The 12,500-nt window shown below is 52.9% G+C and overlaps 5 protein-coding genes across 5 annotated transcripts; all 5 read right to left on the bottom strand.

Moving 5' to 3' along the window:
* Positions 1-5,663: 5,663 nt before the first annotated feature.
* LOC311120878 (histone H2B-like) lies at positions 5,664-5,975 on the bottom strand (the record flags this gene model as incomplete). Its single annotated transcript, XM_084195437.1, has 1 exon — positions 5,664-5,975. A coding segment is annotated over one exon (312 nt), but the record flags the coding sequence as incomplete, so codon positions are not given.
* Positions 5,976-6,731: 756 nt separating this feature from the next.
* Positions 6,732-7,043, bottom strand: LOC311120934 (histone H4; the record flags this gene model as incomplete). Its single annotated transcript, XM_084195490.1, has 1 exon — positions 6,732-7,043. The coding sequence occupies one exon, from the start codon at positions 7,041-7,043 to the stop codon at positions 6,732-6,734; it is 312 nt and encodes a 103-aa protein (XP_084051616.1).
* Positions 7,044-9,655: 2,612 nt separating this feature from the next.
* Positions 9,656-10,066, bottom strand: LOC311120921 (histone H3.2; the record flags this gene model as incomplete). The annotated part of the gene is made up of 1 exon (XM_084195477.1): positions 9,656-10,066. The coding sequence occupies one exon, from the start codon at positions 10,064-10,066 to the stop codon at positions 9,656-9,658; it is 411 nt and encodes a 136-aa protein (XP_084051603.1).
* A 478-nt stretch (positions 10,067-10,544) lies between these two features.
* Positions 10,545-10,931, bottom strand: LOC311120877 (histone H2A; the record flags this gene model as incomplete). The annotated part of the gene is made up of 1 exon (XM_084195436.1): positions 10,545-10,931. The coding sequence occupies one exon, from the start codon at positions 10,929-10,931 to the stop codon at positions 10,545-10,547; it is 387 nt and encodes a 128-aa protein (XP_084051562.1).
* Positions 10,932-11,750: 819 nt separating this feature from the next.
* LOC311120932 (histone H1-like) lies at positions 11,751-12,374 on the bottom strand (the record flags this gene model as incomplete). Its single annotated transcript, XM_084195488.1, has 1 exon — positions 11,751-12,374. The coding sequence occupies one exon, from the start codon at positions 12,372-12,374 to the stop codon at positions 11,751-11,753; it is 624 nt and encodes a 207-aa protein (XP_084051614.1).
* Positions 12,375-12,500: the final 126 nt, after the last annotated feature.

Genomic DNA, 12,500 nt, shown 5'->3' with positions numbered 1-12,500 from the left:
TGTTCTGCTCAAGATCTCCCTTCAGCCACGCTGAGTACCGACCGAGCCAAAGAGTTAGAAGACATATCCAACAGATAGAAACGGATAAAAGGAGACGGTGTCGACCATGACGCTGCTCTACAAATATCCTCTACCTCTGTTCCTCTGAAAAGAGCAGTAGAAGCTGCTACTCCACGAGTGGAGTGCGCTCTAATACCCTGAGGCGGTTGTTGCCCCGCCGCCTCGTACGCCGTCTCAATGCCTTCACAAAGCCAATGAGACAAACGCTGTTTTGAAAGTGGTCTACCCAATGCAGCCGCACCGTGACACACAAACAACTGAGGTGATGACCTAACCGCCTCTGTGCGCCTAACGTAACACGCCAAAGCGCGTACTGGGCACAGACAGTGAAGCTTTTCCTCACTCCTCTCCCCGTGAGGAGGGGGATGAAAAGCCCACAATTCCACGATCTGCGATCTATATGCACTGTTAATAACCTTCGGCACAAATGCCGGGTTAGGACGTAACACCGCTCTGCTCAGATCGCCATTAATGGCTAGGCAGTCGGGTCTCGTCGACAGTGCACACAAATCGCTGACTCGTTTAGCAGTAGTCAAGGCGAGCAACAGCGCCGTCTTGATAGACAGCATCTTGAGGGGTATTTGATTCAATGGCTCGAACGGCGACTTACATAGCGCTTCGAGAACCAATGCCAAATCCCACTTGGGCAGCGTAGCTCTAGGCCTTGGCCTAAACCGTCGCGTTCCCAATAGGAAACGTTTCACTAACGGGTGAGTGAACACACTTTTTCCGTTAAACCCTTCATGACCAGCTGAAATTGCCGCTGCAAACACTCGAATAGTGGAGGGCGATTTCTGCTTATCAAACATAGACTGTAGGAATGAGAGCACACTCTCTACCTGACAGCTCATGGGGTCCACGTCCTGTGTATCACACCATCGTGAGAAAACATTCCATCTGCTGGTATACAACCTGCAAGTGGAACCGGCTCTTGCGCCCTGTATTGTTCTGATCACTGCATCAGACAACCCACGGCGCTTTAACCTGTCCCATTCAGGAACCAAGCCTTCAGTGGTTGGCCGATTATGGGCCATTGCCCTATCGAGCCTCCCGCCTGAATCAACGCGTCTCGTCGATGTGGAATTGACCAGGGTGGCGCAATCAACATCTGACTCATCTCTGCAAACCACGGAGCCCCCGGGCGATCGGGCGCTATCAGTATCACTGACAGCCCCTCTGACCTCACCCTGGCTAGCAGTGGGAGAATGCAAGACAGCGGAGGGAATGCATACAGGAGAACTCTCGGCCACGGGTAGTGCGCGAATGCGTCTCTTCCCAATGGCGGTTCGTCCTGGTTCCTCAGAGAGAACCATAGGGGACACTGCGCGTTCACACGTGACGCGAACAGGTCCACCTCGGCTCTCCCGAATTGTTCCCAAATCTGTAGAACAATGTCCGGGTGCAGACACCACTCGTCGTCTCGAGGACCCCCTCTTGACATGATGTCTGCCCCTACGTTCAAGTAGCCCGGAATGTGTGCTGCTCTCAACGAGCGAAGGTGCTTGTGAGCCCACAGCCACAATTCCACTGCCGCCCGATGAAGGGCAGGAGACCTGACCCCTCCCTGGCGGTTTATGTGAGCCACTGTGGTTCGGTTGTCTGACCAGACCAGCACATCGCGACCCCGAAGGGTAGACGCGAAGTGGGTCAAGACCAGTCTCACCGTTTCCAACTCTAGGAGGTTGATGTGACGACCTGATTGAGGCCATGCACCTCCTATCGCTTGAGACTGACATGTCCCTCCCCATCCAGTCAGAGAGGCATCTGTAAACACTGGAATGTAGGATGACACCTTGCCCATCGGGACTCCGTGCGTGAGAACGCACGGGTTCCGCCAATAGTCCAAGTCTGCTCTTAGCGAGAGAGGAACCACCACCAACCGATGACGTTGACGCACTGGGTCTAGTCTTAGTTGGGCGAACCACCGCTGTGCTTTGCGCATGTGCAGAAGCCCTAGCGGGACCACAGAGTGGGCTGCCGACATGAGACCCAAAAGTGACATGATCGATAGCGCCGTTACTGTGTGATTCGGACGACACTTCCTCAGGGCTAGCAACAATGCTGCCCTTCGAGGGTCCGAAATTCGCGCCCTCATCATAACAGTGTCTAACTGTAGTCCCAAGTAGACAATCTGATGACTGGGCCAAGGTGCGCTCTTTTTCCAATTCACAGCAAACCCCAGACGCGTGAGATGCATCACTGTCTGTGTCGTGTGTGTGAACGCCAGCTCTGCTGACGGGGCGAGAATCAACAGGTCGTCTAGGTAGGCTAATAGCCTTATCCCTTGACGACGCAGCGGTTCCAATGCCGCCTCCACACATTTGGAAAACGTCCGAGGTGCCAGGGCGTACCCAAACGGCATCCTCGTGAACTCGTACGCCACCCCTTGAAAGGCGAACCGCAGAAACTTTCTGTGACGCGATTGTATCGGCACATGAAAGTACGCGTCCTTTAGGTCTATGCTTGTACAAAAATCTCCCTTCTGAACACATTCCAGTAGGCGTTTTGTCGTCAGCATTCGGAAGGGCCGTTTGGTTATGCTCTCGTTGAGAATGCGTAAATCCAAAATCGGCCTCACTCCCCCCGTCTTTTTTGGCACTAGGAAATAGGGCGAGTAAAGCCCCTTGTTCCTTTGCTCCCGGGGAACTACTGTGACCGCCTCCTTCGCCAAAAGTTCCGTAATCTCTGATTTCAGAGCGGCTACTTTGTCTGGCGTTTTCATCACCGTTTCCACCACTCCCTTGAACGGGGGTGGGGTTCGGCGGAATTGGAGGGCATAACCCTTCTCTAACGTCTGTTCTAGCCAGCGTGAGAGGGTACAGCTTTGACGCCACTGCCAGCAATGCATGGAAAGCGGGTGCGCACGAAGCTGTGGTGCATCCAGTAGGAAGGACCTGTATTCCTCTATGGCCCTTGCCGCCGCTATTCCCCAACACTGGGTTGGTGGAATAGCCCAAGGCGGGCCCCCCTTGAAAGGGAGAGGACACATCAGCTCGTTCTGGGTGAGTCGGGGGCTTTGATACGTTGGTTACGACCGTAACTCCAGTAATCTTGCCCTCCGTGAACGCAGCACGGGTCTGAACTGCGCTGTCTGAGGTACTGGCCTGAGACAGAGCGCTCTGCCCGGAAAGCGATTGCGTCATCATGTCATTGTCTGACTGAGACTGCCGCTTGCCATGAGACCCATCCATTACAGTACTCATCTGAGTCTGAAAGGTGTAATCTCTGACTGGTACCACACGGTGGTGCCATAACACCTCTTTACTGGTCTCATGCGGCTGCTCAACAACACACTCAGTGAGTGGTGGGCTGCGCTCAGAGCCCTGGGCATTGATACGTTCATGATAGACCGGAGGCGTCCATACCTTGGTTACGCCTGTAACTCTGGTATTCCCGCTCTCCGTGAACGTCGCACGGGTCTGAACTGCGCCGGCTGAGGCATTAGCCTGCAGCAAGGCGTTCTTCCCGGCTAGCGGCTGCGCCTTCATGTCACATTGGGACAGAGACAGCTGCCTGCTATGAGAGACCTTTACTACAGAGCTCCTAGGAGTCTGTAGTAAGAGATCTTTATTAGGTGAGCTAAGGCAGTGCCTTGCTACCTTTACCCTTTTCCTCTCTTGAGCGCGCTCAGCTACACACTCTAAGTGGGTTGAGCTACACTCAAGATGGTGAGGGAGAGACATAGAACGTGAAGTGTTCTTAACCTTATGGAATAAATGTCCTTCTTTGACAATGTCAGTGAGAATCATCTCTTTATTCACATAATTATAAAAACAGCCCTCCACGCCCTGAACAGTGGGGTGGGGGGGAACAGTAGGCCCCTCTGCGTCATGCGCCGGGCCGTCCTCTGCTCTCTCCCCCTCGCCTCGTCAAAGGTGCCGCCTTTTCTGAGTCACCTTCTGGTGCTTCCAGGCTGGCCTCTGGACGACCTCTCTCTCTGGCGGGACCGACGTCGTCACCGTTGCTGCTGGAGGGGCCGAGCCCGCTCTCCCGCTGCTCTGGGTGTGCGCCTGTCGCCTGGCCCTTCGCCTCCCAGCTGACTTGTTGGGGGCGTTGGAGGTGGATGGGTTGGTTGGGGCTCTGCTGGCCTTCATTGCCAGTGGCAAATGTTTGGCCAGGTGCCTCCTCTCCTCGTCCAATTTGGCGATGCGTTCGGTGGCGTCCTTCACAGCAAGGCCGAATAGCCCTTCGCTGGAGACGGGGGCGTTGAGCAAGGATGCCCTGTCGGTCTCCTTCATGGCCGTCATGGACAGCCAGAGGTGCCGCTCAGTAACCACCGAGGTGGCCATGGTCCTGCCCGCGCATATCGCCACCGCTTGCGTCAGGTGGAGTATGGCTCCAGAAATCCTGGAGGCCTCCTCCACTTCCTCACCGGTCAACTCTGACCTGCCCGTTGTGAGACGGGACAGGGAGGCCGCGAGGAGGGCGATGTTGTTCGCCGCTGCAACGCTCTGGGCTCCCAGCGTGAAGGATTTCTCAGCCAATTGGGCTGTGAACCTGTCCCTCTGTGCTGGCAGGGTGGCCTTCTTGGAGGCTGCCCAGGGACTCGAACCCGGCACTAGGTACGCCGTCATGGCGCCTTCGAGCCTAGGGATTCCCTTAGCTGCCCACTCGTATCCAGCCACTCTGGTGAATGGGGTGTACACTCTGGCCGGCGAACGCGCCGCCAGAGGTGCCCCCCACGAGCCCTCGACATATTTGCCCAGAGAGGGCAAGGCTGGAGCCATTGGCTCAGCCGCCCTTCTCGGCACGGAGTAGGGGCCGCCCTCCATCAAATCCACCTCCATTGGAGGGGGAGCTGGGGGCAGCGCAATCTCCAGTCGGGTGGCCGCCCTCTCAATGAGTCCGGGAAAGTCCGAACGCAGAGAGGCGGCCGCGAAGGACAGAGCCTCTGACCTGGCAGAGCTCATGTCATCTCCGCACAGGGAACCTTCAGACCTCACGCTTCCCGATGGAAAGGGGGTCTTAAAGGCTGGCGCCAGAGCTCTGGATTGCCCCACTGGGACATCCGGCTCGGCGCTCTCCCTGTCATCCTCTGATTCCGCACTGCCCGCTGATGCCTCTGAGCCAGAGGCGAGCACGGACATTGCATCATCAAGAGGGACATCCTCCTTGAAAAACGTCCATCGCTGCTTTCTCTCCTTCATAGGAAGGAGAGCGCAGGAGGCGCAATTAGGAGGGTCGCCGAGACCATCCTTGGCATGCAGCGGTCCCAAACACACGAAACATAGGTCGTGGGGGTCCGTGGTTGCCATGGAGGTACAGCGGCACAGGGCCCTGAAAAGGGCCTTTGGGGGTGGATAACTTGGCGTGCTCATTTAGAAGACGTTGACGGCTGGCAGTCAACGACGAAATTCTTCTTGAGTCTTCTAGGCTTCTTCACTCTAGTCCAGTCGCTGAAGATAATGGGAGGCAGATTGAGGGAACGGGGTTCCTTATATAGGGACACCTGTACTCCTATTGGCTGTAGGTGTGTGCATAATTTTGTTTCAGGCTGCGTCTGCCTTAGGGCAGAGGGTAAACCACTAGGAGCATAGCTCCCCTATGGGGCGGAGCTCCACGATATAGAACTTTGGGTTAGTAGAGCAGTCCAAATGCGCTGTTTACTTGGAGCTGGTGTACTTGGTTACGGCCTTGGTGCCCTCGGACACGGCGTGTTTGGCAAGTTCACCGGGGAGCAGCAGGCGCACCGCGGTCTGGATCTCCCTGGAGGTGATGGTAGAACGCTTGTTGTAGTGGGCCAGGCGAGAGGACTCTCCGGCGATACGCTCGAAGATGTCGTTCACGAAGGAGTTCATGATTCCCATGGCCTTGGAGGAGATGCCGGTGTCGGGGTGGACCTGCTTCAGGACTTTGTACACGTAGATGGCGTAACTCTCCTTCCTGGACTTTCTGCGCTTCTTGCCGCCCTTCCCTGCGGTCTTGGTGACGGCTTTCTTGGAGCCCTTCTTGGGCGCTGACTTTGCTGGCTCGGGCATGATGATGTCTCGTTGCTTCTCAGAAACGAATGAGGGGGTGAAGGGCGCTTACCCGTCTTATGAAGAGGAAGCTAAGCAAAGTCAGCGGCCGTAGACACTCCCCTGCTTGCTTGCTCCCTCCCTCCCTCCCTCCCTCCCTCCCTCCCTCCCTCCCTCCCTCCCTCCCTCCCTCCCTCCTCTCTATAGCCTATGCTCTGTGACCGATGGGGAATTGTGTGTTTCAAAAGGGGGGCTTTAATAGGTGTCCAAATGGCACGATTGTTGTGCCAAATAATGCTGGTGATAGAATTGCCCACTTTGGCACCGTCAGACATAGGGCTCCCATTTTGGACTGTGTGTGTGTGTGTGTGCGCGCTGTCCCCCTCTTTTCGAGCCACGTCTACCGACTCGTGGTGGCTTTATGTTGTCCAAATTCCACTATTGCTTGACCCAAAATAATAACGTTCTTACACTTTGCCACTGTCAGATATAGGCCTCCCTCTGTGCGCTAAAAGTGGACGGGACATTAGAATCCTCTAATTAATACTCCCTGTCCACTCGAAGTGGCTCATACTTTCTTACTAAATTGCATACTAAACATTTGTTGTTATATATAACACTACATGGAATGGGCCCATTTTAAGCGGATGTGGGTGGCTCTTAAAAGAGCCTTTGGGTTCGAGTCGGGGTGTTGAGGTTCCGAAGAGAGTGGGTTTAACCGCCGAAACCGTACAGGGTGCGTCCCTGACGTTTCAGAGCGTAGACCACGTCCATGGCGGTAACGGTCTTCCTCTTGGCGTGCTCGGTGTAGGTGACTGCGTCACGGATCACGTTCTCCAGGAACACCTTCAGGACACCGCGGGTCTCCTCGTAGATCAGACCGGAAATACGCTTCACGCCGCCGCGGCGAGCCAGACGGCGGATAGCGGGTTTGGTGATTCCCTGGATGTTATCGCGGAGAACTTTGCGGTGACGCTTGGCGCCTCCTTTTCCGAGTCCCTTGCCGCCTTTGCCTCTTCCGGACATGGTGTGTTCGCTAGTTGAGTTCAAGTGAATGAATGATTTCAGCGCCGGTGCGCGGTGCGCTATTATCTGCGTTTGGTCGACCTGATTGAGGCCGGCGGCACAGAAAGCGCGCCTCTGTTATATGTTCGGAGGCGTTGCAAAGGGGAGGGCGCTCGTTCTAGGGGACTAGGGAGGAGCGATTTCAAAGATGACGTGAAAGCAACTAACGTGCGCGGGAAACATACTCAAATACTGATATAGGCTATGTGGAACACAAGGCCAAACTGTGACAACTGGGAGATCAGCTAGTACACTGTGTCCCTCTCCTCATATTGTTGTTGTTGTTGTTGTTGTTGTTGTTGTTGTTGCACCTGATTCTACTCATTGAGGACTTGGTAATTTAGGTGACAGGTTGTTCAATCAGCTGTGGCTGTCCAGGCCTACAAGAAAAATGGGTCCTGTTGGGGGTAGCCTACTCTACCGCTGGAGTTGGGAAACACTGAAATGGAAGGGGGACACGCAGTGAGCAAAACTCCTAACCACATAAAAACACAGACACTTGAGATCATTAAGAGCTATAAGGAGTCCATCAACTACCTGGTCAGTCAAGTCATATAGGGGGGGATTTCATGGCCACCTGCTGGAGCAGAAGTCATGTTTGCCAACACTGGCCTTAAAATCATTAAATTTAGGAGCTATAAGGAGTCCATCAACTAACTGGTCAGTCAAGTCATATAGGGAGGGATGTCATGGCCACCTGCTGGAGCACAAGTAATGTTTGCCAACACTGGCCTTAAAATCATTAGGAGCTATAAGGAATAAATCAACTCATCATTCAAGTCATATAGGGAGGGATCTTAGCACCACCTGCTGGATCAGAAGTACCCTTCACCGTAGGCACAAGAGAGCCATCATCTCTCAACCGGTGCAATTTCCATAAGTATGTGGTAATAAAACAAACAACGACAGCTCCTCATATAGGCAGTGGTTTCACACATTTTTCTCCAAGATGTTCAAACGTTCATAGATGACCAGCAGGGTCAAATAATAAGCACAGTGGTTGTAGAGGTTGCAACAGGTCAGTCAGTACATCAGGAGTAAATGTCACTTGTTGTTAGTGTTGTAGTTCCTATTTCTACGGTGTTGCCTACCTGCAGCAATCATGATTTACCTGCAGTGTTGATTGCAATTACGTAATTTGTCAACTCATAATAACAGATGTTTTGCAAACCGTTGATGTTTAAATAAATGGATTCCCGGTGTCCGGATACCTTTTCTCTTAAGGGATGTGATTGAGTGAATCCAAAGTAAGTTGGTCTAAATACATAATAGGATGAATCATTCAGGTAAAATAACACAATGTCTATTTGAGTCGAATCAACGTAATATAATCCTTTTTACGTCTCTATCATCTTTACTCAATGTATTGGACCACATCAACTCAACTTACTCAAGCTTATCTACTCATAAAAACAAGCAAAAAGATCTACTCAACAATATGACGTGTGCTTTTGTTGACTGTAATAGCTTGAGTACATTCCACAAAGTCATTTTTTACAGTGTATCTAAAGACACGTTTGTTGTGGTGATGCACTTTTTCTTTGACGTTGAACTTGCATTGAACAGACAAATCCATTTCGTTACAACCCTTTTGTAGTATGACTTAGGAATATTTGTTGATGATCCTAATGTCTATGCGTGAATAGTGATTGGTTGTTGGTGAAATATTGCTGAGAACCCATCATTTCCTGGCCTTTTTTCACTATTGAGCTATTTTGAAACATTTGTTTTGCTATTGGATTCATAATGGTGACCTGGGACAAGTAATTAGTGAAACCAGAGTTCAGCAGTTGCCATTAAAGCGATCGAACCAAGTCATCCTAATAGGCTAGTATTAGCCTAAAGCAGGGTTTCCCAAACTCGGGCCACATTTTGGGAGTTTTTGCCCTAGCACTACACAGCTGATTCAAATAATCAACTCATCATCATCAAGCTGGGAGTATTAGAATCAGTTGTGGAGTGCTAGGGCAAAACGCAAAACGCGCACCCCTTGTGGACCCCAGGACCGCGTTTGGGAAACGCTGGCCTAAAGAGCAAATGCTGAAAGGGACTCACCATGAGGTGCAGTACCCACATTTAACCACAAGATGGCCTCCGTGCTCCATTGTAAAGTTTGGGCCTCTGCATGAGTCTCTCAGCAGCACTGCAACATGGGACTTTCAAAGTAAGTTGGCATGCAATGTTTTTTCTGGACTGCATGCAAGGCTATTATTACACACAACTAATAGTGTCAATTATTCATCTGAACACAATTCTTGTTACTATTCGGCCTATATTATCACTCGTTTCTTTTTCCCCTCCTTTGTAAAGCATTTTACTGTGTTACTATATAGTTCAAAGGAAGTGGATGATGCCAGATGGTTGTGTATATACACACACACAAACATTGAAGCTAGACTTCAGGCAACTAAAAAGGTGCAATACGTAGCTTTTAGACGTGTTAGTGAACAACATACATGGTGGCTAATGTAGAGGTGCGTGTATACATGGAACAATTGTGCCTTTTTGATGGAAATATGGAGGTGGCTCTTAAAAGAGCCTTTGGGGGATATTCGAGTTCAGGTCATCCTCATTTATGCGCGCTCTCCGCGAATACGGCGGGCCAGCTGGATGTCCTTGGGCATGATGGTCACCCGCTTGGCGTGGATGGCGCACAGGTTGGTGTCCTCGAACAGGCCGACCAGGTAAGCCTCGCTAGCCTCCTGTAGGGCCATCACGGCGGAGCTCTGGAAGCGCAGGTCGGTCTTGAAGTCCTGGGCGATTTCTCGCACCAGGCGCTGGAAGGGCAGCTTGCGGATGAGTAGCTCAGTGGACTTCTGGTAACGACGGATCTCTCTCAGAGCCACGGTGCCGGGCCTGTAACGGTGAGGCTTCTTCACACCGCCGGTGGCCGGGGCACTCTTGCGAGCAGCCTTAGTGGCGAGCTGCTTCCTGGGGGCTTTGCCACCGGTGGATTTGCGAGCGGTTTGCTTGGTTCTGGCCATGGCGCTGCTCTGACAGTCGGGAGTATAGCCTCGAAATGCCTATGTGAAGTTTATAAAGCCGGCAGTGGCGCCTGCTGATTGGACACCATCTCCCCACCACCCCGATTGGCCCGTTTCGCAGGCCTCCTCCGTTGGCCATTGGACGGGAGGCCCGGCCTCTCCAAAACTCAAACTCCCGGTGCGCGCGCAATAGGACGCCGCCGGCCCTTTACGCGCAATAATAGTCGCCAAAGTCAAGAGTGACAGCTTATAGGCACGTATCATCTAATGCTAGCCTGCTATGGCAAATGAGGCCAAGTAGGTGTTGTTGTTCATGCAAGGCCTCATGTGGGCACAGAATGTCGAAATAGTTGTGTATACACCCACTCAATGTATTGCGGTCATAGAAAGGTACTTTGCGCTTTTGGAGAGCTAGGTGGTTGGCTCTTAAAAGAGCCTTTGGGGGTTGAGTAGTCAAGTTGAAGTCGCAGTAGCGAATTTACTTGGCTTTGACTGCCTTCTCGGTCTTCTTGGGGAGTAGGACTGCCTGGATGTTGGGCAGCACACCACCCTGAGCGATGGTCACACCGCCGAGCAGTTTGTTCAGCTCCTCGTCGTTACGGACGGCCAGTTGCAGGTGACGGGGGATGATACGAGTCTTCTTGTTGTCACGGGCAGCGTTGCCGGCCAACTCCAGGATCTCAGCAGTCAGGTACTCGAGTACGGCGGCCAGGTAGACTGGTGCGCCAGCGCCCACACGCTCGGCGTAGTTGCCTTTGCGCAGCAGCCTGTGCACACGGCCCACGGGGAACTGGAGGCCAGCACGGGATGAACGGGTCTTTGCCTTCGCCCTGGCCTTGCCTCCGGTTTTGCCTCTTCCGCTCATATTGGTAGCTTGAGAAAGTCACAGAAAGTCTGAATGAGCCGCTCGCCACTTCGAGAGCCGTACATATACCTCGCCACAAGAGGCAACGATTGGCCACCGGGCCGGTGTGGCCTTATCCAATTGGAGCGAGGGACAGACAGATGGACAGACAGACAGCCCTAAGCCGGTTCCCACCCACAGGCAGCGAGTGAGAGGCTACTTTGTTTCCCTCCGACTTTGTTACTTTGTGTCATTTCGCGTGAGCGCCAAAATGTCCGAAATGACATCCACACATTATTTCTCTCCAAATGGGAAACAAACAGCTGGTGAGGGTGCACTCTTGAGTTTGAAATCGAAGCCACTATAGTATTGTTATTGTTATTACATGGCACTTGTAACACATCACAGCAGCCTGCCTCTGAACGGGAATAGCCCAGTGGCTCATATATAAAAATGGCTGTTGAGGGTGCACTCGTGAGTTTCAATTCGAAGCCACTATAGTATTGTTATTGTTATTACATGGCACTTGTAACACATCACAGCAGCCTGCCTCTGAACGGGAATAGCCCAGTGGCTCATATATAAAAATGGCTGGTGAGGGTGCACTCGTGAGGTCGAATTTCTGAGCCATTTTGGCCCTCTATTATATGCCTCTCCCTTCGCACACACCCAGAGTGGGACAATGTTGTGTGCGTAAAAGTAGCCTAGTGTGCGTAATTTCTTTTCCACGACAGGTAGTACATGGAAATCAATGCGCTTTCTATGGAAAGAGGTGGGTGGCTCTTAAAAGAGCCTTTTGTGGTACAACATGTATCGAGTAGAACACTGTTTGTAATAGGTTTACTTCTTCTTGGGGGCTGCCTTCTTGGCCTTGGCTGCCTTGGGCTTGGCGGCTTTGGGCTTGGCTGCCTTTGTAGCCTTCTTGGGGCTCTTGGCTGCCTTCTTGGCCGCTGCGGCGGGCTTCTTCACCTTCTTGGGGCTCTTGGCGGCCTTTTTGGGTGTAGCGGGCTTCTTGGCCTTCTTGGGGGACTTCTTTGCGGCGACGGCCTTCTTGGCTGCTACCTTCTTGGGCTTCTTCGCCGCGGCGGGCTTCTTGGCGGCCACCTTCTTTACTTTGGGGACTGCGGCTTTCTTGGCGGGCTTCTTCGCCTCGACGGCTTTCTTGTTGAGCTTGAAGGAGCCGGATGCACCGGTGCCCTTGGTCTGGACCAGGGTACCCTTGGTGACGAGGCTCTTGACTGCGATCTTGACGCGGGAGTTGTTCTTCTCCACGTCGTAGCCGCCTGCCGCCAGCGTCTTCTTGAGTGCGGCCAGGGACACGCCGCTCCTCTCCTTGGAAGCGGTCACAGCCTTGACGATGAGCTCGCCTACGCTGGGTCCCGCTTTCTTGGCCTTGGCTGCTGCCTTCTTCTTGGGTGCCTTTGCCGGCGCGGCGGCGGCGGGTGCTGGTGCGACTTCTGCCATGTCTGTCTGTCGTTTGGTCCGGTACACACACACACACACGGTCTGCGAGGAGTAGTTTGCTGTAGACGCTGTTCTGCGCTATTGAAGCTCCACACCGAGCAGGGGGCTGGCCTTAAACGCGACATG

The sequence above is a fragment of the Coregonus lavaretus genome (assembly GCF_964263955.1).
Source record: "Coregonus lavaretus genome assembly, contig: HAP1_SCAFFOLD_423, whole genome shotgun sequence".
Lineage (NCBI taxonomy): Eukaryota > Metazoa > Chordata > Actinopteri > Salmoniformes > Salmonidae > Coregonus > Coregonus lavaretus.
This window is presented reverse-complemented; position numbering and strand designations above follow the sequence as displayed.